The sequence below is a fragment of the Mirounga angustirostris genome, unplaced genomic scaffold (genome assembly GCF_029215605.1).
Source record: "Mirounga angustirostris isolate CCGP_5_RB_7025 unplaced genomic scaffold, mMirAng1.0.hap1 SCAF_14, whole genome shotgun sequence".
NCBI lineage: Eukaryota > Metazoa > Chordata > Mammalia > Carnivora > Phocidae > Mirounga > Mirounga angustirostris.
This window is the reverse complement of record NW_026991722.1, coordinates 30,887,533-30,913,815: the sequence shown is the minus strand read 5'-3', so window position 1 is coordinate 30,913,815 and position 26,283 is coordinate 30,887,533. Positions and strand designations below refer to the sequence as shown.

General features: G+C 37.1%; 1 protein-coding gene across 2 annotated transcripts in view; it reads left to right on the top strand.

The window, feature by feature from the left end:
- PIK3C3 (phosphatidylinositol 3-kinase catalytic subunit type 3) overlaps nt 1–26,283 on the top strand; it is a 143,763-nt gene that overhangs the window by 78,727 nt on the left and 38,753 nt on the right. For both annotated transcript variants that reach the window (XR_010407221.1, XM_064577720.1), the window contains exons 14-20: nt 23–128; nt 2,043–2,159; nt 7,210–7,341; nt 9,487–9,615; nt 10,276–10,345; nt 12,618–12,682; nt 18,520–18,604. Coding sequence is in view for 1 of the 2 variants with exons in the window: in XM_064577720.1 (XP_064433790.1) it covers nt 23–128; nt 2,043–2,159; nt 7,210–7,341; nt 9,487–9,615; nt 10,276–10,345; nt 12,618–12,682; nt 18,520–18,604 (704 nt within the window). In the remaining variant the exon portion in view is untranslated. The remainder of the gene's footprint in view (nt 1–22; nt 129–2,042; nt 2,160–7,209; nt 7,342–9,486; nt 9,616–10,275; nt 10,346–12,617; nt 12,683–18,519; nt 18,605–26,283) is intronic.

Below are 26,283 nucleotides of genomic sequence, written 5' to 3'. Positions count from 1 at the left end.
AGTGACTTAACATATTTTTAAGGTATGTGATAGTGGAATGTGAAGATCAAGACACTCAGCAAAGAGACCCAAAGACCCATGAGATGTACTTGAATGTAATGAGACGATTCAGCCAAGCATTGTTGAAGGTAACCATTTCATGTGGGGGTTGGCAAAAACACCAGGCATGGGCCAGATCTGGCCTGTTGCCTGTTTTGGTATGTCCCACGAGCTAAGAGTGGTTTTTATGTTTTTAAATGGTTAAAAAAAAAAATAAAAAGAAGAAGAATATCTTGTGACATAGGAAAATTATGTGAAAGTCAAATTTCAATGTTCCTACGTAAAATTTTATTGGAACATGGTCATGTTCATTTGTTTTTATATGTTTATGGCCATGTATGCACTGCAGTAGTAGTTGAATAGTTGAAATGGAAACCGTATGGCCAACAAGACCTAAAGTATTTATTCTTTGGCCCTTTATAGGAAGTTTGTTGACCTCTTTTTTTTTTTTTTTAAAGATTTTATTTATTTATTCATGAGAGACAGAGAGAGAGAGAGAGAGGCAGAGGGAGAAGCAGGCTCCCAAGGAGCAGGGAGCCTGATGTGGGACTCGATCCCAGGACCCTGGGATCATGACCTGAACCGAAGGCAGACGTTTAACCATCTGAGCCACCCAGGCGCCCCAGAAGTTTGTTGACCTCTGATTTAATGAAATAAACCTATATATGGAACAAATTCCAAAACTTTGCTTTTTTTATTTCCCTCTCTTCTATTTTGTTTATCAAGACTAGGTACATTTTCAGAAATCTGACAATGCTCATATTGCAGGTACTTATTACATAACTTGTATTTTTGCTTCTTAAACAGTTTTTAGAATCTATGTAAAACCATTTTCTCCTCTTAGGTGTTGTAATTCTTAAAGTGCTGTGGCACGGTTCAGCCAGCAGAGGGTGCACGGGCACCCTCACAGCACTGATCTGTGATTTGCTACAGAAATAGTTGACTTCATAGCATCTTTTTTCTGCAGCTGCAGATGAACATGTTTCATGTTCTTACAAATTTAAGTCCCGTCTTACTGAGATCTTGGAGACTAAACTTTTCTATAGTTCTCAGAGCTCATTCTCTTCATTCACCTATTGGCAGATAAAGTAGTTGGTCTTCTCTTCTAACCTCAGTTCTGTCACTTACAGCTTTTGTCATCCTGTGAAGAAATTTCACGTTCTCTGAGCTTAAATTTCCTCACCTTTAAAATGAGAATTATAACAGTTGCCTAGCCACCCTTATCAGTGTAACTGGGAAGATTAAATGAGAAGATGTATTTTTTTTTTTTTAAAGATTTTATTTATTTAATTGACAGAGAGAGATAGTGAGAGAGGTAACACAAGCAGGGGGAGTGGGAGAGGGAGAAGCAGGCTTCCCGCCAAGCAGGGAGCCCAATGCGGGGCTCGATCCCAGGACCCTGGGATCATGACCTGAGCCGAAGGCAGTCGCTTAACCAACTGAGCCACCCAGGTGCCCCGAAAAAATGTATTTTATAATATTTTATGAACTGGGAATTCACTACATAAGACTTTATGGCATTTAATTTTTATGACTTATATTTTACTAAGCAAGCATGCATTATGTTGCTATTTGAGTGCTTTTCTTTTTTTTTCAGTAGATTTTTAGTTCCTTGAAGATGATATTGTTTCTGCCATATGCCTGTGCATTTCTGAAGACATCATAGGCTTCCAGTTATTTATTGAGTCAAGTGTGAATGCATTTTGGTGAACGGATTCTCTCTGATCACATGGTTGTATGTGAAAAAAAAAAGTGCTATTTTTGATAGATTAGTATTCGCTGAAGACTCAGATAATTTTCAACTGTGGAAGAGTTGGCAGTGTTTAAATAAGCTAGAAGCTTTCTCATTATCTCTGAATCAAGATAATTAATCTTTTTCAATTTCACTTTGTATTGAAGTTTGTAGCTATTAGAAGAATAAATAAAGATCACCCATGCTATTAAAGAAACCCTGATCATTATGCTACACAGAACTAATTTTCCTTTCCTTTGAATCCCTTCAGGGTGATAAGTCTGTCAGAGTTATGCGTTCTTTGCTGGCTGCACAGCAGACGTTTGTAGATCGGCTGGTGCATCTAATGAAGGCAGTGCAGCGTGAAAGTGGAAATCGTAAGAAAAAGGTAAACCTGTGGGCTTTGCTTTTTGTTTTTGACTAATGATGTTGCAGTATCATAAAATACTGAGTTTTGGTACTGTCTCTCTGGGTTGATGTATTTTATGAAATTCTTATGTAATTATAGCAATAGGAAGATTTACAAGCACTGATTATGTACAGGATCCTGTCTTATGAATTTATACATATACATATATATTGATTTAATTCTCACAACAACTCTATGTTAGATGCTATTATTATCTCAATTATAAGAAAAAGTGGGGGTAGAGAGGTTAAATAATTTTTTAAAAATTCTTTATTTAAATTCAATTTAGTTAACATATACTGTATTATTAGTTTCAGGGGTAGAATTTAGTGATTCATCAGTTGCATATAACACCCAGTGCTCATTACATCAAGTGCCCTCCTTAATGCCCATCACCCAGTTACCCGATCCCCTGACCCCCCTCCCCTTCAGCAACCCTCAGTTTGTTTCCTGGAGTTCAGCTTCTCTTATGGTTTGCCTCCCTCTCTATTTCTATCTCATTTTTCCTTCCCTTCCCTGTGTTTATCTGTTTTGTTTCTTAAAATTTCACATATGAGTGAAATCATATGGTATTTGTCTTTCTCTGACTTATTTTGCTTAGCCTAATACCCTCTAGTTCCATCCACGTTGTTGCAAATGGCAACATTTCATTCTTTTCAATGGCTGAGTAATATTCCATGTGTATATATATATATATATATATATATATATATATATATATATATATACTACATCTTCTTTATCCATTTATCTGTTGATGGACATCTGGGCTCTTTCCATAGTTTGGCTATTGCGGACATTGCTGCTATAAACATTGGGAGGCATATGCCTCTTTGAATCACTATATTTGTATCCTTTGGATAAATACCTAGTAGTGCAATTGCTGGATTGTAGGGTAGCTCTATTTTCAACTTTTTGAGGAATCTCCATACTGTTTTCCAGAGTGGCTGCACCAGCTTGCATTCCCACCAACAGTGTATGAGGGTTTGAGGGGTTAAGTAATTTGTCCAGCATCCTTAGCTAGTATTACAGTTGGGGTTTATTCCCAGGCATTCTCAGTCCATATTTTTATTTTTTTTAAAGATTTTATTTATTTATTTGACAAAGAGAGACACAGCAAGAGGGGGAACACAAGCAGGGGGAGTGGGAGAGGGAGAAGCAGGCTCCCCGCGGAGCAGGGAGCCTGATGCGGGGCTCGATCCCAGGACCCTGGGATCATGACCTGAACCTATGGCAGACGCTTAACGACTGAGCCACCCAGGCGCCCCCTCAGTCCATATTTTTAATCTACAATGCTTTATTGGGTCTCATTTTAGAATTTTAGCATCCTTGCATATAATGTGTTTGATGTATAAAGGACCTCTACAGATTGTGGAGACTGGAATTACTCTGAGAAAATGAAAGTCCAATGTGACTTGCCCAGGGTGGCAGAATTAGTTGTTAGTAATAGCGCTGGCTTTGCATCTGTTCTAATGGCTAGTACGTGGATCTTTCTCTCAAGTAAGGCTTCTACGGGATGACAGTAGATGAGTATCTGTTCTTCATATGTCATTTTTTTTTAAAGATTTTATTTATTTATTTATTTGAGAGAGAGAGAATGAGAGAGAGCACATGAGAGGGGGGAGGGTCAGAGGGAGAAGCAGACTCCCCGCCGAGCAGGGAGCCCGATGCGGGACTCGATCCCGGGACTCCAGGATCATGACCTGAGCCGAAGGCAGTCGCTTAACCAACTGAGCCACCCAGGCGCCCTTCATATGTCATTTTTCCCTCATCATTAGCCCAAATGGTATGAAGGATTCACTTGATATCTTCTCTTTACCTAATCCCACCATAGGCAAATCTTTCTTGGTGACCTTTGTAAAAGCACACAACACATTTAATGTTTTTCTCCAGACTTGTGAGAGGAAGGTGGAGAGGAAAAAAGGTGAAAAATGGAGTCGGGAGTTCAGAGGTAGGGGATCAGGTCTAAGGAGAAATGCTAGTAGATATATGTGCAAGGAATAATGTTCACAAGGTTAAGAAGGAGAAAATGGGCTGAAGAGAAACACATTTTTATTGAGATGACTTTTTTTTGTCATTGCTGTGAAAAAATCACATACCATGGTTTAAATAACTAAATCCATACTGCTATTCCTTTGTGGAGCCCCTCTCCACAGAGGTGCCTGTGTGAGGAAGCAGTATAATCCCACATACCCACCTGCCGGAATGCGGTCCCTGCGACTGTCAGTGTGGGCATATGTTTAAACCAGTTTGTGTTTGTGTAACATGCTCTTCTATTTGTCACACACATGAGTCTGGCTACACATCAGTTTTAGCTATTTTGGAGGACAACTGCATACCCATTTGAGGTATCACTTAAAGCTTCCCAAAATAAATTTTGTTTTTGCCACATAGCCTATATTTTAAATCAGACAATCCTAAATATAGTCTCAATATTGGCTAAAAGTCTTTTTAGACATTTTTTTATGGTGTGTTAAAAGACAAGCAATTTTGTTAATGTAGATTTACTAGAAACAAGCCCTGGCACCATGGAGAAATGCCAAGATGGCTGTCTACTACCATTATTTGTGTTATTATTAGTAACAATGAATTCACTACTGCTAATAATTTAAAATCATATGTAGCACTTTTCCATCCCCCCATTTCCATAATGAGTTTGGGAGAAATATGTCGTGGTGAATGTAGCAGTGTTAGGTATGTAGGAACGTTATCTGTGAGTTATTAGTAAAATGGGTAAAACAAATGATAAAGTTTTTGCAGTAGTGTTTTCCTGTGTTGACCTCTAGTTTAGGAAGAATTCTGTTGAAAGAGGTCTCTGAGTCTGGATATTTGAATTCAATAAAAAGGCATTTCCATCAATACTTTTTAAAAATTTTATTAGGCTGCCTGGGTGGCTCAGTGAGTTAAGGGTCTGCCTTTGGCTCAGGTTATGATTGATCTTAGGGTCTTGGAATTGAGTCAGCTTGTCCCTTTCCCTCTGTCCCCACCCCCCCCGTGCGTGCTCTCTCTCAAATAAACAAATAAATAAAATGTTTTAAAAAATTTTAATTAAAGCTTTCATTTTGGGAATGTTGTTAAATGTTGTCTTTTCACTTTTTGATCCTTTAGGTGATCAATATTCATTTATTTGTTCTATAAAAATGTATTGCATGTCTACTGCATTCCAAATACTTTTTTTAGGTTCTGGGATATAGCAGTGAATATAAAAATTGTATTCTTATGGAGCTTTGAAGGAGGAAGTAAATAGAATAAGTGAGTGAAATATAGAGTAGATACTGTTGTATGCTATGGAGAAAAATAAAGCAGGAAAAGGAAACAGGTAGTGCTGGGTTTGAGTAGTAAGGCAGTGTTTCACCTCTCGATAGCATGGTCAGGAAGGCCTCACTAGGAAGTTGACATTTGGACAAAGACCTGAAGCAGGTGAGGGAGTAAGCCATGGGCGTATTTAGAGAATCGACTGTTCCAGCCAGAGGAACAGCAAGGACAGAAACCTGATGTGAGAGCATGTATGTGTGTGTGCGTGACATATTTGTGAAATAGGAGGAAGCCCAGTGTATTTGGAGCAGAGGGAGAGTCTGGTGGGGGAGTAGTAGGAGAGGAGGAAAGAGGACAGAGATAAGAAAGAAACAGAGTATATCCTTGTAAGCCATTACAAGGATTTTGACTTAAACACGGAATTAGCATAGAAGCTGTTGGGGGTTTTGAACAGGAGAGTGACATGGCCTGACTTTGGTTTTAGCAGCAGTACTCAAGTTGTTTTTGATAAGAGACTGTAAGAGGCAAAGGTGAAGAAGAGTTGTCAGGAGGCTACTGCAGTAATCAAGCTGAGAAGTGATGGCAGGAGCCCAGGGCTTATAGCACTGGACGTGGTGAGAAGTGGCTGGATTTCTCACCCTCCTTTGATCTGTTTTCTGGTTATTTTATTGTTTATTAGCACATCAATTAGAAATTGGTCATGAATGGATAACTTGAAATTCAGGTTAATAGACATTACCTCATACTTATATATCTGATCATACATTTGGTAAGGGAGTAGATTTAGTAATTTTTATAAGGGTTATGTAGTAGTTCGTACCAGTTTTCAGTTGACCTTAACTTGCACTTTCTACAATTCGGAGGGAGAACTGGAATATTACTGGAGGGGAAGAATATGACTTTCTGTCTTAGTGGTCCTGGAAACATTATTTTTCTGAACTTCCACCTTACTGATTGCAGGGTTCTCTCCTGCGACGCTGCATCCTCTCAGTAGCGTTACAGTGCAGGTGCTTCATGCTGCTGGGAGTGGCAGGGCAGGTTTTCCCCTTTAAAGAACAAGCACACCTGTTAAAAGAATGCAAGACTCTCTCGAAGCTTTCAAGAGGATTGCTCTTTTGACATTGAATGGAAGGACTTGATCTAAACAGTGCAGATGCTGCTACATGACAAAGGGGTTTCGCAGTGACTTGAATTTTTCAGTTTCTGAATTCTTGGCTCAATGGCAGTACACATGTGAGCTGAAGAAAATAAATGATAATATCTCAGGAAAAGTTTGATCAGACCAAGCCAGTGAACAGTAAAAGGTGGGGTTCAAGTTCCTCCAAGTGAATTGTTTACTTTTTAAACCCAAAACATGCCCTGGAGCAGAGTGCTGAAATTCTTGCTTAATACTTGGTCATACAAAATTAAGCTTCAAGTGAAATGAGTTTCTCTTTGTGGCTTCACACATCCTTCGAAAACAGAAATGGAGTCTTTAAATCCAGCATGAGTGTATTCCTCACTCTCAGCTGCAGCAAGAGAAGTGTATTTCCTAACCTTGTGTAAGTCCAGCTCTTCACAGTCAAGGGATCGCTCCTCTTAAAGTGCTCTTGTCAGGCAGGTTCCAAGTGTGGAGTGCTTGTCTCTTATGGGTGCACCGTCTAGTTCGTGTTACTTCATGGTGCTTTGGAGACGTTTCAAAGTTAGTAAGATTGCTCTTTATGTCTTTACCATATGTTTTATAAACTGCTTTTCCATTTTAACGCAATCAGTTCTTTCTGATTTGTTCTCTTAGAACGAGAGACTACAGGCATTGCTTGGAGACAATGAAAAGATGAACTTGTCAGATGTGGAACTTATCCCATTGCCTTTAGAACCCCAGGTGAAAATTAGAGGAATAATCCCAGAGACAGCTACACTATTTAAGGTAATTGTGATAGATCTCTAATGTATATGATTGGAACCTGATTCTATAAAACAAAAACAGAGACACTCCCTTCAAAAATGATTACAATGCAGATAATATCTATAATTTTGTTTGATTTAGTAAATGCTAGATAAAAAATTACCTTTTGTTTATCATTGTGTCTTGATTTACCAGTAGGTATTTTTATATGAAATGTGTCATGTCAAATATTTTTTTTAAATATCTGGGTTGCTTTTAATCTTTAATTCTTTGAACTTTTTATTAATTAGAGCCACACCTACTTTTTTCCATGTAGGCTTTTTTAAAAAAACCTTTAAATTTTGCAACACTTATATTACCCATTCAGTTCATAAGTTCATGTGGTTATAGTCTCAGTTAACCTTTTTAACATTTCTTGCTCTGTTATTTGTTTCTGTGACTTGAATTTTTTTCTTGTGTTTTCAAGTAGTAATTCTCTTTAGTCCTTGATAGCATACCAGGCTTCTTTTGGCTGGCCACAACTTGGATAGTTAGAGCTGATGGTAGCCACTTTCTCCAGTTGGGCCAAAGGACTGGGCATCATTACCTGTGAAGCATCATGACCTGTTGGGCATCATAAAGAAAGGTCTCTGTGAGACATGGTGTTTTACATTTTGTGATTCTAGGAGTGGAAGGGCGTAAGTTGTACTGGAAAACTACTTTGTATCCAGAAAAGAAAGGGCTCATAGGACAACTACTTATGAATATAAAAAGGGTGTGATTATAGTAAGTAGTTTGGATTTTTTTTCAAGGGTGTGTTTAAAGGCAACTTATGGCAGCCCAGCTCACACAATTGAAACGTAAGTTTTTAAAGTAGTACTGAACCTTTTTGCACGTTATGGACTCTGATAGTTTCTATTAAGAATTATTCTGTTGCATTACATTTTAAATGTAACATGCAATTTGTTTAATTCGTTTTAAAACTCATTAATGGATTGTAACCTGCAATTTGAAAAATACTGGAACAGGAGATAAAATGCAACTATTGCTTAGCTTGTGTTTACAACCCACTGGAAGCTGAGATGTTAAAAGCTACACACAGACATGTAACAACTGGTGTACATGTGTACAAGTGATGTTCCTTTGGGCTGGAACTCTCAAACAAGACCAGCTTCTAATATTCTCATTCCCTGAGGACTAATCGAGAGCAGTAAATCAAAAAGGTAGTTTTACCATTTTTTTGAAACAGGATGGGAAAAAATATTTAAGACAGAGCAGGAGTTGTAAGAGTGGGGTAGAGGAGTGTATATCTGCCACTATTGTTAGGTGAATTCTGACCTATTTTCTCCTTAAGTGTGCAATATTTTAATTATGTCTTAAATGCACAAAGTAGATGGTCAATAAAATATTATGAGACATGTTTTTGATCCTGATATCCAGTCTTTTTGTTTGTTTTTCTTACAACCCTTAAAGTATGTGAGCATTCTTAAAAATTTGGGGTTGGAGTTTAGGATTAATGGTTCTAGGGCCTTTACTACATAACTCTGTCATAGTAATTCTTAATCGTTTTGGGGTCACAAATGCCGTTGAGGTAATTTACAAAATATGTTTTTGCTTGGGGTGATAAAAAGATACTCCAAATTTAAGATAATTTAAAATTCAGAGTTTTAATCCAGAAGAGGTTATAAGTTCTAAACATATATTCACTGAAGCATTTTTGATGCCTTTTACCCCATCATTTTACAGGAAAGTTTTCAAGCATACAGCAAAGATTAAAGAATTATACAGTGAACAACTAGATACCTACTGTTTGACTCTTCTTAACATTTTACTGTATTTGCTCTGTCATATGTTTTAGCAACTCTGCAGAGGAAAAGTTATCTTTATTTTACAAGTGAGGAGACAGGTTAAAGAACATGTGTGAGATCCCCTAGCTAGTACCTGGTGGAGCCTAGATTCCTGTCACTGACTCTGGAGCTCTTGTTCTTTATGCCATGTAATCTTCTGACTATTAGCTAGCTTGTTTTCTCCAAGGTATCTAATTACATCTTGCTGCCAGCCCATCTTGTTTCTTTAGTTTCTGATAACTTCCTTGTTTACCTTACAGGTCAGTGTTTCCTCCTGTGTATAGTAAATCTCCGTGCATTAATTTACATCCAAATTTGAAAACAATATTTTTATTTCCAGAGCGCTCTTATGCCTGCACAGTTATTCTTTAAGACAGAAGATGGGGGCAAATACCCAGTTATATTTAAGCATGGGGATGATTTACGGCAAGATCAACTTATTCTTCAAATCATTTCACTCATGGACAAGGTGACTATAACCTTATGTTGGCAGGGAACATTTATTAATTTTGGAAAACTACAGTTTAGTGTGTATGCTGTGTATAGACACAGAAGTATTTTTAACATTCAGGTACAAAGGAAGCTCAGCAGTCTCTACTTGACCTTGAACAAGTGTAGTTATTTTTGTACATTGCAGAGTGACTCTTGTGATGAGTATAAAATGAAATTGCATGCATTTCTTTTTATTAAAACTTTTTTCTCAGTTAAGTTCTCTCGATGTCAGGTTTAATAATTCCCTTCCTCTTAGTCAGCTAGATCTTTTTCTTTAAATTGCATCACTGCCCCTGGCTTTAAAAGGAACATATTTGCCCTTATTTCCCTTTTTCTGAGTTCTAAAACACTTCGTGACTAGAGAGAACGGCATAAATGAGTTGGAGGAACCCTACTGTTCATTGAAAACTATTGACAGTGATTTAGAATAAGATAAAAAAAAAAAATTGGCATACCATCAAGTAAGTGCTTAATAAATTTGATGATCAAAGTGAAATTAATTGATTAATTTAGTTAAACCTTTAATTTAGATTTATCGCCTAAATCTCTTACATTAAGCTATTATAATACTTGCCTACAAAACTTTTTCAGAATAATCTTTATATTTGTTTAACATATTTTATCTTTTGATCAAAAGCTGCTACGGAAAGAAAATCTGGATTTGAAGTTGACACCCTACAAGGTATTAGCCACCAGTACAAAACATGGTAAGTTTATGTTACACTGTAGTTGTTTATTTCAGTGTCCAATGAGTCTACTTTTCCTCTTTTAATTGAAAGTTAAGAACATTAGAGATTGAACTCATTTGTAGCACTGAAGACTGATTGTGTCTCTCTCCTTTTCTCTCTCAGCTTTCTCTTGAAAACATTAAACAGTGTATCTGTAAGGAAAAATTAACACCTTTATACTGTATTTATTTGCATTCAAAGCTGGTTACAGTTCACAGTAGTTTCTTACATAGTAATTTGTGTCCTGAATCATCATTTGAGAGTTACTATGACGCAGAGTGGCTTTGTATTGTGCTCTGCTGAAAAAAGCCACTCAGCAAATGATGTTGCCTTATTAACTGATCTTTTTTTAAAGATTTTATTTATTTATTTCACAGAGAGATAGAGAGAGAGAGCACACGTAGGCAGAGAGGGAGGCAGAGGGAGAGGGAGAAGCAGGCTCCCCGCTGAGCAGGGAGCCGGATGTGGGCCTCTATCCCAGGACCCTGAGATCATGACCTGAGCCTAAGGCAGCCGCTTAACCTACTGAGCCACCCAGGCGCCCCTAACTAATTTTTTTAATATAGATTTATGGCATCTAAGTCTTTCTAAGATGGAATAACCTCTGGAAATTTGATAGATGATTCCCTAGGAATGCTTGCCTAAAACCTATTGTAAATTCCCTAGTCTTGTTACTCTCGGAGCTTCTCACTCGTAGATACCTGGGAACAAAAAAAGTATCTGTTTTAGGTTTCCTGCTCTTCCCCTGGCTACCCTCAAAACCTTTTGGTGGTATAATTCCTCTTCTCATTTTTCTCTCAGAATGATCTTGTTAAAAGTGTACTTGTGCTCTTTGACTCTCCTGCATAAATTGATTTACTCACTTCTGTTTGCTCCTCAGACAAAGACAGAAGCCTTAGCTTGGTGTACAAGTTCTGGCATGTTGTGACACACTCCTGGGCCTGTTTCTCAAGCCTCTCTTTTGCCAGTCTCCCGCTTGCTTCCCAGGAGTTAGCCACATGGGCCACCTTCCATTTTCTCAAACGCACATGCTTTTTTCAGCCTTACGGCCTTCATGTATGCTTTGGTCCTTATCTTTAGCATCCATTCCTCCACAGCTTTACCTATTAACTTTTATTATCCTTCAAAACACGGCTCAAATGTCCGATGCCCTCTGACCTCTGTGGTGATTTAGGTCTCCCTACACTTTTCTCTTTCATGTTACCCTTTTCTTCGTAGTATTTATCCCAGTAAGACTTGCAGGCTTATACAGTCTTTAAAGACAGGGTCAAAGCTCTATTTTTTACATGGAAAAGTTCTTACTACATGGGAGAGAGACAATAAATATATCTTAAGTGAATGAATGCAAACTATTCCCTGTTTGTGATCCAGCAATGAATGAGACATTTCTTACTCTAAAGGAGGATGCAGTAGTTTCCTTCATTCAACTCTGATATTTTCATAGATTTGTTGTTTTATACTACTGTTGTGGTCTCTAGACTTAATTAGACTTATCTTTTCTCCTTCTTGTCCTCCCATATAATGATGTCCTCTTCCCCTTCTTTTTGGTAGTTTAAGGGATTTATACTTTCTTCTCCTATCATTTCCAGGAAATGTCAGAAGATGGAGTATTAGACAAAAAAAGCCAATGAACATAATACAGTTTTAGGCTTAGGTGATTGATAATACATAATTTCAGATTTCTTAAAGTGATTTGAAATTTGGAACATTTTTAATTGGTATACGTTATAAAAATACAGAAAGAAGAAATTTTTGTGCCCAGTTTAGAAAGCTTAGCTATTACTTTCTCTTCCTTGTATACAGTAATAGAAACTGGCCTGGAGAAGCATACAGATAAATCAGCTTAATTGAAAGAAAAGTTTTTGGGCACCTGGGTGGCTCAGTTGGTTAAGCGACTGCCTTTGGCTCAGGTCATGATCCCAGGGTCCTGGGATCGAGTCCCACATCGGGCTCCCTGCTCGGCGGGAGGCCTGCTTCTCCCTCTCCCACTCCCCCTGCTTGTGTTCCTGCTCTCGCTGTCTCTGTCTCTGTCAAATAAATAAATAAAATCTTTAAAAAAAAAAAAAAAGAAAGAAAAGTTTTCTTACAGTTCCTGTGAATTAAATGCCAGGCTAAATATATTGTTTACAGACCTATTTAAGTTGTTCAGGTATGTAGTATATGCATTTGAAATGAAGGTTATTCTTAGAACCGTTATTTTTATTGCTTAACCAGTAATTGTGCTTAATGCAATGCATATATTTCTGTGTAGGCTTCATGCAGTTTATCCAGTCAGTTCCTGTTGCTGAAGTTCTTGATACAGAGGGAAGCATTCAGGTACAGAACCAATTTTAAATGAGTTCTACAATTCATGAATATATTACTGTTCTAAAAATTTCAATCTTTATAAAAAGTATATGCAGTAAAAAATGAATGTCTCCTTTTATCACCCTTCTTCCCTCACATTGTTTTCCTTTCCTTGGAAGTAAACAGTGCTATCAGGTGGGAATTCCTCCATGTTAGTACATACAGATGCTCAATTCCTTAACCAGTGCCTGGCATATAATAGGGAAGCAGGAATTAATTAAATTAAAAATTTGTTAGTTTATGGTTATATTATATTCCAGGTTATGGAAATTCTAGAATTTATTTAACCATAAATGAACACTTGATTATTTCCAGTTTTTTTTGTTATTCAGAGCAGTGCTGCATATTCTTCCTCATACATGGTTTGAACATTTGTTTTTAAGACCCATCTTGCTCTCCAATCTCGTTGCTGTCCTTTAATATAAGAAAAGGCAAACAGTTTCTAGGACCATGCCATGTGTGTCTTTGAAATTTTTTACACTTTAAATACACGGATTAGTTCTTATCACATCTTAATAGTTTATTTTGGTTGTTTTTTAAATATGATTTTTCTTTTTTCCTGTGTAAAAAAAGTATGTAATTTACACAGAAAACCTGGTATACCTGACATGAGAGCTAACACAGAGAAGGGCTTGACAGAGGATATTTGCTACAGTGTGTTTTTGTCTTTCCCAGTTTAACATGTCACAGTAATTCAGTATGGAGTTTAGATTTGCAGAAAAGTATTACTCTGCTTCCTTCACGAAGCAAGTGGTTATTCTGTTCTTTCGTTTAGGGAACAGTCACATGCAGTGGTTAAAAGCTCAGGCTTACTAGAGTCCTTAGGGTTTTAAATATATAGTATCATGTCATCTGCAAACAGTGAAAGTTTTACTTCCTCCTTACCAATTCAGATGCCTATTTTATTTCCTTTTGTTGTATAACTGCCGTGGCTAGGACTTCCAATATTATGTTGAATGAGGGTGGTGAGAGTGGACATCCTTGTCTTACTCCTGACCTTAGGGAAAAGGCTCTCAGTTTTTCCCCACTGAGTATGTGAGCTGTGGGCTTTTTGCATATGGTCTTTATTATGTTGAGGTATGTTCCTTCTAAAACTACATTGTTGAGGGTTTTTATCATGAATGAATGTTGTACTTGGTCAAATGCTTTTTGGGCATCTATTGAAATGATCATATGATTCTCATCCTTTCTCTTATTGATGTGACATATCACATTGATTGATTTGTGAATATTGAACCACCCTTGCATCCCAGGAATAAATCACACTTGATTGTGGTGCATGATTTTTCTAAAGTATTCTTGGATTCAGTTTTGCTAATATTTTTTGAGGATTTTTGCATCTATGTTCATGAGAGATATTGGCCTCCTAGAACTGATAAGTGAATTCAGTAAAGTTACAGGAGACAAAATCAATATACAAAAATCTGCTGCATTCCTATACACTAATAATGAAACAGCAAATTAGGAAAATAATCCCACTTACAAGTGACATAAACAGTAAATATAAAATATAAAATAAAATACCTAGGAATAAAAGAGATAAAAGACCTGTACTCTGGAAGCTGTAAAACACTGATGAAAGAAATTGAAGATGACACAAAGAAATGGAAAGACACTCCATGCTCATGGATTGAAAGAACAAATATTGTTAAAATGTACTACCTGAAGCAATGTGTGCATTTAATGCAATCCCTATCAAAATACCAACAGCATTTTTCACAGAACAAGAAAAAACAATTCTAAGATTTGTATGGCACCACAACAGACCTCAAATAGCCAAAGCAATCTTGAAGAAGAAAAACAGAACTAGAGGTATCATAATTTCAGATCTTTTATATTACAAAGCTGTAGTAATCAAAACAGTATGGTACTGGCACAAAAATAGACACATAGATCAACAGAACAGAATAGAAAGCCCAGAAATAAACCCACAATTACATGGTCAATTAATCTTTGACAAAAGAGGCAAGAATATGCAATGGGTGAAAGTCTCTTCAACAGATGGCGTTGGGAAAACTGGACAGCTACATGCAAAAGAATGAAAAATGGACCACTTTCTTACACCATACACAAAAATAAACTTAAAGTGGATTAAGGACCTAAATGTGAGAACTGAAAACATAAAAATCCTACAAGAGAGCATAGGCAGTAATTTCTCTGACATCAGCTAAAAGGATCCTTTTAGATCTGTCTCCTGAGGCAGGGGAAACAAAAGCAAAAATAAACTGTTGGGACTATATCAAAATAAAAAGCGTCTTCATAGCAAAGGAAACAGCCAATAAAATTAAAAGACAACATGCTGGGGTTGCGTGGGTGGCTCAGATGGTTAAGCGTCTGCCTTCGGCTCGGGTCACAATCCCAGGACCCTGGGATTGAGCCCCACGTCCGGCTCCTGGCTCAGCGGGGAGCCTGCTTCTCCCTCTGCCTCTCCCCGGGCTCGTGCTCTCTCTCTCTCTGTATCTCTGTGTCTCGAATGAATAAATAAAATCTTTAAAAATAAAAAATAAAAAAAGACAACATGCTGAATGGGAGAAGATGTTTGCAAATGACATATCTGATAAAGGGTTAGTATCCAAAATATATAAAGAACTTACACAACTCAATACCCCAAAACCAAACAATCCAATTAAAACATGGGCAGAAGACATGAACAGACATTTCTCCAAAGAAGATATCCAGATGGCCAACAGACACATGAAAAGATGATCAACATTAGTCATCACCAGGGAAATACAAACCAAAACCACAATGAGATACCACTTCATACCTGTCAGAATGGCTAAAATCAAAGACTCAAGTAACAACAAGTCTTGGTGAGGAACCGGAGAAAATGGAACCCTGGTACACTGTTGGTGAGAATGAGAAGTGGTACAGCTACTGTGGCAGGCAGTATGGAAGTTTCTCAAAAAATTTATAAATAGAACTATCCTATGATCCAGTAATCCCACTACTGGGTATTTAACTCAAGAATATGAAAACACTAAATCGAAGGGAAGGGATATATGCACCCTTTTATTTATTGTAGCATTATTTACAATAGCTAAATTATGGAAGCAGCCCAAGTGTCTATCAATAAATGAATGGATAAAAAAGAGGTGGGATACACACACACACACACACACAGATACCATACATATGGAATATTATTCCACTGTAAAAAAGAATGACATCTTGCCATTTGCAACAACATAGATGGATCTAGAAAAGTACAATGATAGGTAAAATAAGCCAGTCAGAGAAAGACAAATACCATGTGATATCATTCATATATAGAATTTAAGAGACAAAACAAATGAATAAAGGAAAAACAGAGACAAATAAACACTCTTAACTATAGAGAACAAACAGATGGTTACCAGAGGGGAGGTGGGGTGGGAGGGAAATGGAAGGAAAAAAAAAAAGAACTTGTGCTCAAAACATCTAACTGCCTGGGGTTGAAGTTTGGCCATGCAGCTTTTCAGTGTAAACCTTGAGTGGCTTCTTAACCCTTTGTGCAAAGAAGAGTTAACATAGCCGACTTGAGGTTCTTATCTTTAGAAAGGCCCACTTGCTAGGTTAACCTCTGACTGATATCTGGGAACTTGGCCTTCAGTGTGTCGTTCCTCTGTTCCCTAACTGATAAGGGTGGTTCAGTGTGCCTAGACTGTTTGTGATACGTGATTTATAGCAAACAACTTGCTTTCCTTCTAGAATTTTGGCAGTTGCTAGACAGAGGGTGCCTACATGACCAGCTCCCAATAAAAACCTTGAGTGATGTCTTCAATAGGTTTCCCTGGACAGAAACACTGCACCCATATTACTGCCTTTTTTTTTTTTTAATTGTTGAAGAAAAGTAATAAATATGCTCAGTTTATTCCCTCACAGAAGAGAACCAGGAGGCTTACGTATGGGTTTCTCTAGACTGTGCCTGCGTATTTTTCCTATGCTGAACCTCCTGTGTGTACTTTTGCTTTAATAAGTGTCACTTGTGCTACAACCGTATGTTGAGTCTGTGACTCCATGTAACAGATCAAACTTGTAGGAGGCCTTGACCCCCTAACATACCCTTCAGGTCTCAGTTTCTGCATCTGTAAAATTTGGGTAATAATTAATAGTACCTACCTCTGGAATTGTTCTGAAGATGATGTGAAGTGTAGGTAGAGCTTTAACGTAGTTTCTAACTGAAGTAATTGTTTAATAAAGTTGTCAATTATTATGTTGCTCTGTGAAATTATGATTTAGTAAAATAAAGACAGTGGCAGTATGTATATTGATTCTTGGTTTTCATATCTGATCTCTGTAAATAGTTTCACTAAGTCATAGGCTATTCTCATGTTCAACTTCAGTAGATAATTAAAAGCTATTTTCCAAAATAGTTGTTTTTGGAAAAACTGTTCTGTTTCTTATTGCTATACATCTTTGCCTAATCTTGGTATTGTTAGACTTTTATTTTTTTAATTAAAAAAAATTTTTTTTATATTGTCAGACTTTTAAATTTTGGTATTTTATTGTGGTTTTAGTTTGCATTTCCCTAATTAGCCACAAGATTGAGCATTTAAAAATATATGTATAGGCCATTTATTTCTTCTGTGACATGCTTATTTACATCTTTTGTTCATTTTCCTGTTGGGTTGTTTGTGTTTTTATTGATTTATAGGAATTCTTTATATATTCAAGGCATAGTCCTTTGTCAAAGGACTTTCAGAAAAGCTGAAACATAGGATAAACTTTTTTTTTAACAGCATGTTACTTGTATTTTCAAATAATATATACTCTTTTTCTTTAACATCTAATATGTAAGGGAATAGTTCCAGTTAGTAGTCAGAAACAAAACAAAACACTATTTTCCACATTGTTTCCAGACTCTTTGGACACTCTAGTGCATTTATTGTCCCCCTGTAATTCTTTTGTTCAGTTCACATCTCTTTTATATTTATCTTTCCATTAATTTCCTCTAAGAATTATTAGCACTTGCATTCTAATTAATTTACAAATTTGGGTGTAATTTTATTGAGCTTTTTTAATTGGCGTATAGTTGACATACAATATTATCTTGCTTTGAGGTGTACAGCAGTGATTCGACAATTATATACATTATGAAAGGATCACCATAAGTCTAGTTACTGTCTGTCACCAAAGTTATTAACAATATTATTGACTATATTCCTTGTGCTCTACTTTACATCCCCTTATTTGTTTTATAACTGGAGGTTTTTTAATGGTAACAGTAACTATACTTAAAAGATAATTTTAATAACTCATGTTCACTTTAAGGAGAATGTATGATACAAAAAAACCCCTCATTGTTTACATTCAGAAGAAAGATAAAAGAGATAAATTGAGTATAGAGAAATAGCAGTAAATTTATTTTATGTAATGTTTTCCCTAAGGTATAAAAGTAGCAGCATGTACTTTTTTTTTTATCTTTTTTTTTTTTTTTTTTAAGATTTTTTATTTATTTATTTGACAGAGAGAGACATAGCGAGAGTAGGAACACAAGCAGGGGGAGTGGGAGAGGGAGAAGCAGGCTTCCCGCAGAGCAGGGAGCCCGATGTGGGACTCGATCCCAGGACCCTGGGATCATGACCTGAGCTGAAGGCAGACGCTTAACGACTGAGCCACCCAGGAGCCCTTTTTTTTTTTTTATCTTAACTGTCTGTAAGCATAGTAATAAGACTGATTCTTGGAATATGCTTTTTAAAGTCCACATTTTGCAATTACTGACTAAGCTTTAGACTAGACACTTGGTCATTTCTTATAATTTCAAAATGTCTGATTTGTTTAAGGATTGTATTGAATTTGTAAACATGTAAATTATATCTTTTCAGAACTTCTTTAGAAAGTATGCACCAAGTGAGAATGGGCCAAATGGGATCAGTGCTGAAGTTATGGACACATATGTTAAAAGCTGTGGTAAGTTTTTCAAGCTCTACTTCCATTGATACATTGGAGTCAAGGAAATAGGCTATCCCAATGTTGCCATATTCATACACATTTACATTTAGCACATTGTAGGATTTTATCTTAGACCTTTTGGGCTGCTGTAACAAAATACCAGAGGGTGGCTTATAGGCTGAAAGTCCAAGATAAGGTACCAACATGGTCAGGTGAGGGCCCTTTTGGGGTGGAAGACTTTTTGTTGTATTTTCACCTGGCAGAATGGGCTAGGGAGCTCTGTGGGCTCTCATTTTTGAGTTTTTAGGATGGTAAGCACCTCCTAATACCATCACAATGGGCAGTAGGATTTCAACATGAATTTTGGGAGGACATAGACATTCCAGTCATGGCAGATTAAAATGCTCTATAAGAAGATGATTAAAAGATAAAATCCTGATAAAAGAAGTCATTAATGTTTTGACATTATAGTAGTAACAAGGTGTAAATTCTGTTTAGTCTTTAATGGGTGTATCTTTGCAATCACTTAACTGTATTATCACTACAAGTTATCTCTTCCTGGAAGCTGTTAATTTTCCCCTAGATTTTCCCTGTGTTTGAGTTAACTGCAATTAGTAGACTGTGGGAAAAATCTCAGTAATAATTATGGTTTAGATAGATCTCAAGATCTGTGTTAGAAGGATGTCTCTCATGATATTTTATTTTATGGTCCCTTCCTGGAAATAAGTAAGTGGTAGAATGCCATAGGGATTAATTCAATGTTTCGACCATTTATGCCTACCTATCCTCATGAAGTTTATAATCTAGAGGATTTTTAAAAGATTTTCTTAAGAGGTTTTTTTTTTTTGTTTGTTTTGTTCGTTTGTTTTTAAGAACTAGATTGTTTAAGGGAGGGTTAATAAAGGAGTTGACACTAGAGTTGAGCCCTGGATGGGATGTGGTATGTGGTAAGTTATTCTTATTTTGTTTAAAATTTTATGTTTATGTTCCTATTTATACCTATCCTTAAGTTAGGGGGAAGCAAGTAAGGGGCTTCATAGACCTATAACAGTTGTATTTAAACTTTCATATCATTTTATGGCTTGTAAACTGCTTCTTATACATGACATTTTTTTATTTTTCACAATGTTCCTGTGAAGTAGTATTGCAGATTATTTTAGACAACATAATTTCTTCCCAAATTTATACTTGATGATGCAGTTTTGGCTTAGAAGTATAGAGAAAATGTAATATTTCTGGGAACTTTAAAAGCACCGAAATAAAATATGTATGTATATTAAAATCCTTTATGGTTTTGATCTTATTTTTACTGAAAGAATATAACATGTGTTACATGTAACTGTGTTTACCCATAAAAATGACCACATACAGTGTAGATTTAAGAACTAAAAAAAATTGATTGAGACATTCCAGAGAAAAATGTATTCTTTCTTTTTACTTACCCTTCCTCTCCTACTCTGTATTTTTCTTCTTTCTCTCCTACCATCCCTGCTTTCATTCTTTTCTTTCCCCTTTCTCTTCTTTCCTGTTTTTTTAGAACTTCAACTCTGCTTTCTGTGTTCTAAAAAAATTACATATCATGTAAAGACTAGGCTAGACATCTAGGATTACTCACATGACAGTTCATACTGTCTTTTATAACAAGGCTTGTCAATCAAGTCTCCTGTACATGGCCTCTCTGTGGCTTGGACTTCTCAAACTGAGTTCCAAGAGGAAGTACTCTCAGAGACAGGAAATTGTTGGTGTCTGAAGGCCTGGACTGGAAAGTCACAGAGCCTGCTTGGATCTGGAAAGTCACAGAGCCTGCTTGGATCCACCTTGAATGAAAAGTGTGGCTATCTTTTTTTTATCTTTATCCTAGTTCTCAGTATCCTGTTACATGAGATATTTCACATGCCTTCCAACAATTATCTTGTGTCTTCTTACTGAACTTTTAGTTATTATAAACTTTTTTACATTATAAATCTATTTAATAAAGAATGCTTTTTCTACTTGAAATATATACACACATATCATCTATAAATATTGGCTAAAATTTGAAAATTTTAGTAAAATTACTAGAACAGTATATTATGGATACATGTCATAGTGTTGTACCTTTTATATAATGTCCCATTTTTTCCCACGACCCAATGAAAATATGACTGGCTTTTTCATTTAAAAAAAAGTAGCCATTTAAATTACACCTCTTGGACACTTAAATTGAAATTGGATCTTGTACCTCTCTTTTTCTCCAAGTATTACACATTTATTCCTTCGCTGATAATTGATTTGATGGCAGGCCTTCTCTTCATCTTATTTTGAATAGCCTTCTGTTTCCTATATATCTTGTTGTGTTACAAAATAATCATTTGTGTTTCGGTGAGTTTGGTAGCATTCCAGGTTATATTGGAGGTTGAAAGCCATTATTTGAATTTTTCATTAGAGGATTTAGTGATTAATAAGTTGCTAGCTACTTTGTACTGGAATGTGATTGTCAGGCATTATCATATAGATGTATGTGTAACTTTCGTTTTAGAAAGTAAAGTTTGGAGTTTTGGGCAGAGTGTAAGAAGAAAGTGATAATAGTTACGGTGACATTTCTGGATTATGCAAAGTTTCAAGTCTGTATCATGCAAGTAAATTTGAGAACACTAATTATTCTTACACACATATCATTACTAAGTAAAGGGAAATAATTGTTTAGATGTCTAATATTTCTCTGTATTTTACTTTAAATCAAAGTTGTATTATAAAGCCAATTTGAAGACATTTCATATGAGGTCATAATACTAATGGGCAGCATCCCTTGGACAAGGTTCTCTTGGACAGGTATAGTATTTCCACTGAAGTTAAAGAATAGCTTCAGTTCCTCTAAAAATCCCCTGATCTACTTTGTGTCATCTCAGATTGTTCTGAATCTATTATCTGTGTCCTAAAAATTTCTGGGGATCATCCCACTCTTAATTCAGATGTCTTTTTCAGGATGTACTCCTCTTAAGCATTGACACTTAAAAGAATTATTGGAACATTCTGAATTCACACCCCCACCATTTATATAAATGTGAAAGAGAGAAGATCATATGCTATCTCACTTGACTTAAAAAAAACATAAATTGAAGTGACCATCAAATATATTTATGACCCCAACCCACTGAGGCATTATTTTCCATTGGAAAATAATCCAGTAATAACAAGGAAATATTATTGTAAAAGCAAATGTGATAAGAGAGTAGTTTATCAAAACATCTTGCCTTATCAGTAGAGACAGGCAATATTTATGGCATGTCTAGTTACATAAAAATTTTAGGTCAAAAGTACTGTTGCTACACATTGAATCATTATTACTCTAGAGGGATAGCCAAACAACTTGAAACAAAGTAGTGATAAAACTAATTTATAATTAACAAAGAGTAAGTTGTAGCATACAACAACTCAAGTGCATTGATACACAGTGGTGCTCTTTTTGAAAATTGTAGTTCAACTATCTTCATAAGCATATTATCAGTAGGAGTTTTGTATCCTTCAAGTTTTGAGCGACAAACCAGATTTTTAAGTGACTCACCTCTTAGAGAGCTCAGTGTTCTCTTTATGAATACCAGACGTAATACCCTTTGGTAAGTCACTCACTGGTTTTTTCGTGGAGGGCCATTTGTCATTTGTGGATTTGCGTATTTTGCAGCAATTTTAGAGCAGTGCTGCTACTGCATGGGTAAGCCATGGACCAGCAGCACTGGCTTCATCTGGGAACTTGTTTCTATTAGTGAGTCCCAATGCTTTGTCCCTGATGTTTTTGTTTTGTTTTTGTTTTTTTATTAACATATAATGTATTATTTTTTTCAGGGGTACAGGTCTGTGATTCAGCAGTCTTACATAATTCACAGTGCTTACCAGAGCGAATACCCTCCCCAGTGTCTATCACCCAGTCACCCCATCCCTCCCACCCCACCCCCCACTCCAGCAACCCTCAGTTTGTTTCCTGAGATTAGGAATCCCTCATACCAGTGAGGTCATATAATACATGTCTTTCTCTGATTGACTTATTTCGCTCAGCATAACACCCTCCAGTTCCATCCACGTCGTTGCAAATGGCAAGATTTCATTTTTTGATGGCTGTGTAATATTCCATAGTATATATATACCACATCTTCTTTATCCATTCATCTGTCGATGGACATCTAGGCCCTTTCCATAGTTTGGCTATAGTGGACATTGCTCCTATAAACATTGGGGTGCAGGTGCCCCTTCAGATCACTACATTTGTATCTTTGGAGTAAATACCCCGTAGTGCAATTGCTGGGTCATAGGGTAGCTCTATTTTCAACTTTCTGAGGAACCTCCATACTATTTTCCAAAGTGGCTGCACCAGCTTGCATTCCCACCAACAGTGTAGGAGGGTTCCCCTTTCTCCGTATCCCCGCCAACATCTGTCATTTCCTGACTTGTTAATTTTAGCCATTCTGACTGGTGTGAGGTGGTATCTCACTGAGGTTTTGATTTGGATTTCCCTGATGCCAGGTGATGTTGAGCACTTTTTCATGTATCTGTTGGCCATTTGGATGTCTTCTTTGGAAAAATGTCTGTTCATGTCTTCTGCCCATTTCTTGATTGGGTTATTTGTTCTTTGGGTGTTGAGTTCAATAAGTTCTTCATAGATTTTGGATACTAGCCCTTTATCTGATATGTCATTAGCAAATATCTTCTCCCATTCTGTCAGTTGTCTTCTGGTTTTGCTGACTGTTTCCTTTGCTGTGCAAAAGCTTTTTATCTTGATGAAGTCGCAGTAGTTCATTTTTGCCCTTGCTTCCCTTGCCTTTGGCGATGTTTCTAGGAAGAAGTTGCTGTGGCTGAGGTTGAGAAGGTTGCTGCCTGTGTTCTCCTCAAGGATTTTGATGGACTCCTGTCTCACATTTAGGTCTTTCATCCATTTTGAGTCTATTTTTGTGTGTGGTGTAGGGAAATGGTCCAGTTTCATTCTGCATGTGGCTGTCCAATTTTCCCAACACCATTTGTTGAAGAGACTGTCTTTTTTCCATTGGACATTCTTTCCTGCTTTGTCGAAGATTAGTTGACCACAGAGTTGAGGGTCCATTTCTGGGCTCTCTATTCTGTTCCACTGATCTATGGGTCTGTTTTTGTGCCAGTACCACACTGTCTTGATGATGACAGCTTTGTAATAGAGCTTAAATCCAGAATTGTGATGCCACCAGCTTTGCTTTTCTTTTTCAACATTCCTCTGGCTATTCGGGGTCTTTTCTAGTTCCATACAAATTTTAGGATTATTAGTTCCATTTCTTTGAAAAAAGTAATGGTATTTTGATAGGGATTGCATTAAATGTATAGATTGCTCTAGGTAGCCTCTGATGTTTTGATCAGAATCTTCATTTTAAGAGGATTCCCAGGGGATAATTATGTACATTAAAGCACTAGAGAGGGCTTTCCAACCTTCTCTGGTGTGTATAACAATCACTTTCTGGCCACTGCCCCTAGAAATTCTGATGCAGCAAGACTGAAGCAGGCCCTAAGCATCTGCATTTTTAACAGGCTTCTACGTGAGAGTGATGCTGCCAGTCTGTGCCTCACATTTTTTTTTTTTTTTAAGATTTTATTTATTTATTTGACAGATACACAGCGAGAGAGCGAACACAAGCAGGGGGAGCGGGAGAGGGAGAAGCAGGCTTCCCGTGGAACAGGGAGCCCGATGCGGGGCCTGATCCCAGGACCCTGGGATCATGACCTGAGCCGAAGGCAGATGCTTAACGACTGAGCCACCCAGGCGCCCCTGTGCCTCACATTTTGAAGAGCAGTTCCCCAGATCAGGAGTCAGATCACTTTTTCCCTCAAGCCTTCCACATATGAAATATTATAGGCTTATTCAGGCCACATGGTCTCTGGTGCAGTCATTCAACCAGTTGCTCAAGAAATATGTAAATGAATGGTTGTGGCTGAGTTCCAGTAAACTTTATTTATAAACTATGAAAACAGAGGGGGTCCAGCTTTGGCCAGCAAGCTGTATTTGCTCATCCTTTATGTCAGTGACCCTCAAGTTCCTCAGTGGATCACTTAATGTGTCAACGGTTGCATTCAGCTGAAGTTCACGTAATCTCTAGTGGTTTACACACACAGGTCATTGTCTTTTTTGTAGGAAGCCCAGATGTTAACCACTGTATTTGTTTTAGCTGCTTACAGATATTAGGGCCAGCCAAGGTCTTTGTGATTCTCTTGGCCTTTTCCCTGTGGTCCTGAATGACTTTTGCCAACACAGTCATCATGTTTGCAGTCTCACCAGCCTGGATGAAAACCCTAAAAGGCTCACTCCTCAGCTCGGTCTACTCCATCTTTCAAAATGCTCATCATCACAAAACGACATTTGCTTACAGTTCCCTGGGCGTGCCTAAGTGCAGGCGAGTCTGGGAAACACATTCTCTTACCTAGCCACAGTCTCACCCCCCACATCCTGGTTTTGTTTTAAGGAAGAAGCATAAAGAGGACAGTGCACAGGCAAACGACTAATTCCTGTCACACCACAGGCTATTTTGAGAGTAACTGATATGTTACAGTTAGGTGAAAATTGTTAGTAGAAACATTTTTTTTTGAAGATTTTTATTTATTTATTTGACAGAGACACAGTGAGAGAGGGAACACAAGCAGGGGGAGTGGGGGAGGGAGAAGCAGGCTCCCCACGGAGCAGGGAGCCTGATGTGGGGCTCGATCCCAGCACCCTGGGATCATGACCTGAGCCGAAGGCAGACGCTTAACGACTGAACCACCCAGGCGCCCCTAGTAGAAGCATTTTTGGAATGAGAGTATGCTTTCCTACATTCTGTACATATGGATGTATTTTGAAATACATATAAAATTTTATCTATAATTAGAATATGGTTAGTTATTCTAAACAAATATACTTGAGCTTAAATATCTTGTTGAGTATTGCATGTACCTAAACAGCCACTTTGGGGAACAGGGGCTCTACAGTGCAGAAGTCGCCTGAGCAAGGACTTTAGAATCAGAGTTAGGTTCAAATCCTAGCCCAGTGACCTTGGACAATCTTGTTAGCTTCTAGAGTCTGAGGTGTTTTCATTTGGATGGTAGTTGTAATACTTAACTGGCATCATTATAAGGGTTAGAGATGATGAATATAATGTGCCTAGCTAAGTAACCTTCAGTAAGTTGTAACTGTGATTAATTAATAATTAAAGATTAACCCAGTGAAATTAATTTGGTCATTAACAGGTGGTCCAGTCTTTTTTCTACATACTAACTGAAATAAACCTGTTTTTATAAATACTGGTGTAGTCATGTGTATGTTTGCCAGTTGTATTTCTTATCAGGTTACTAATGGGAGCAGTAGAATGGATAATCTTCAAAAAGGTGTTATTTGCTTAATTTTGTTTGAGTATTTTCAACACATGACTAGTTTCCAGATTTTTTTTGAAGAGAAAGATAAAAGAATAAAGCTAGAGCCAGTGACTTTGCCCTTAGCCCTGCTCATGTAGTTTTTCTTAATACTTGAGAAGATTATGCTGTGAACTTAAGTGCTGTTACCACTCACATGAATTTGGTTGTTTTTCTATCTGCTGACACCTCACAATTGTTTCTCTAAAGATTTTTCTTTTAAACCCTGCATTTACTTATTTTATCTTAAAGATAATGGGGTTGTGGGATGGTTGACTTCATTATGTGTATTTCTGTAGACACTTCTTTTTCTCTGTCATCTG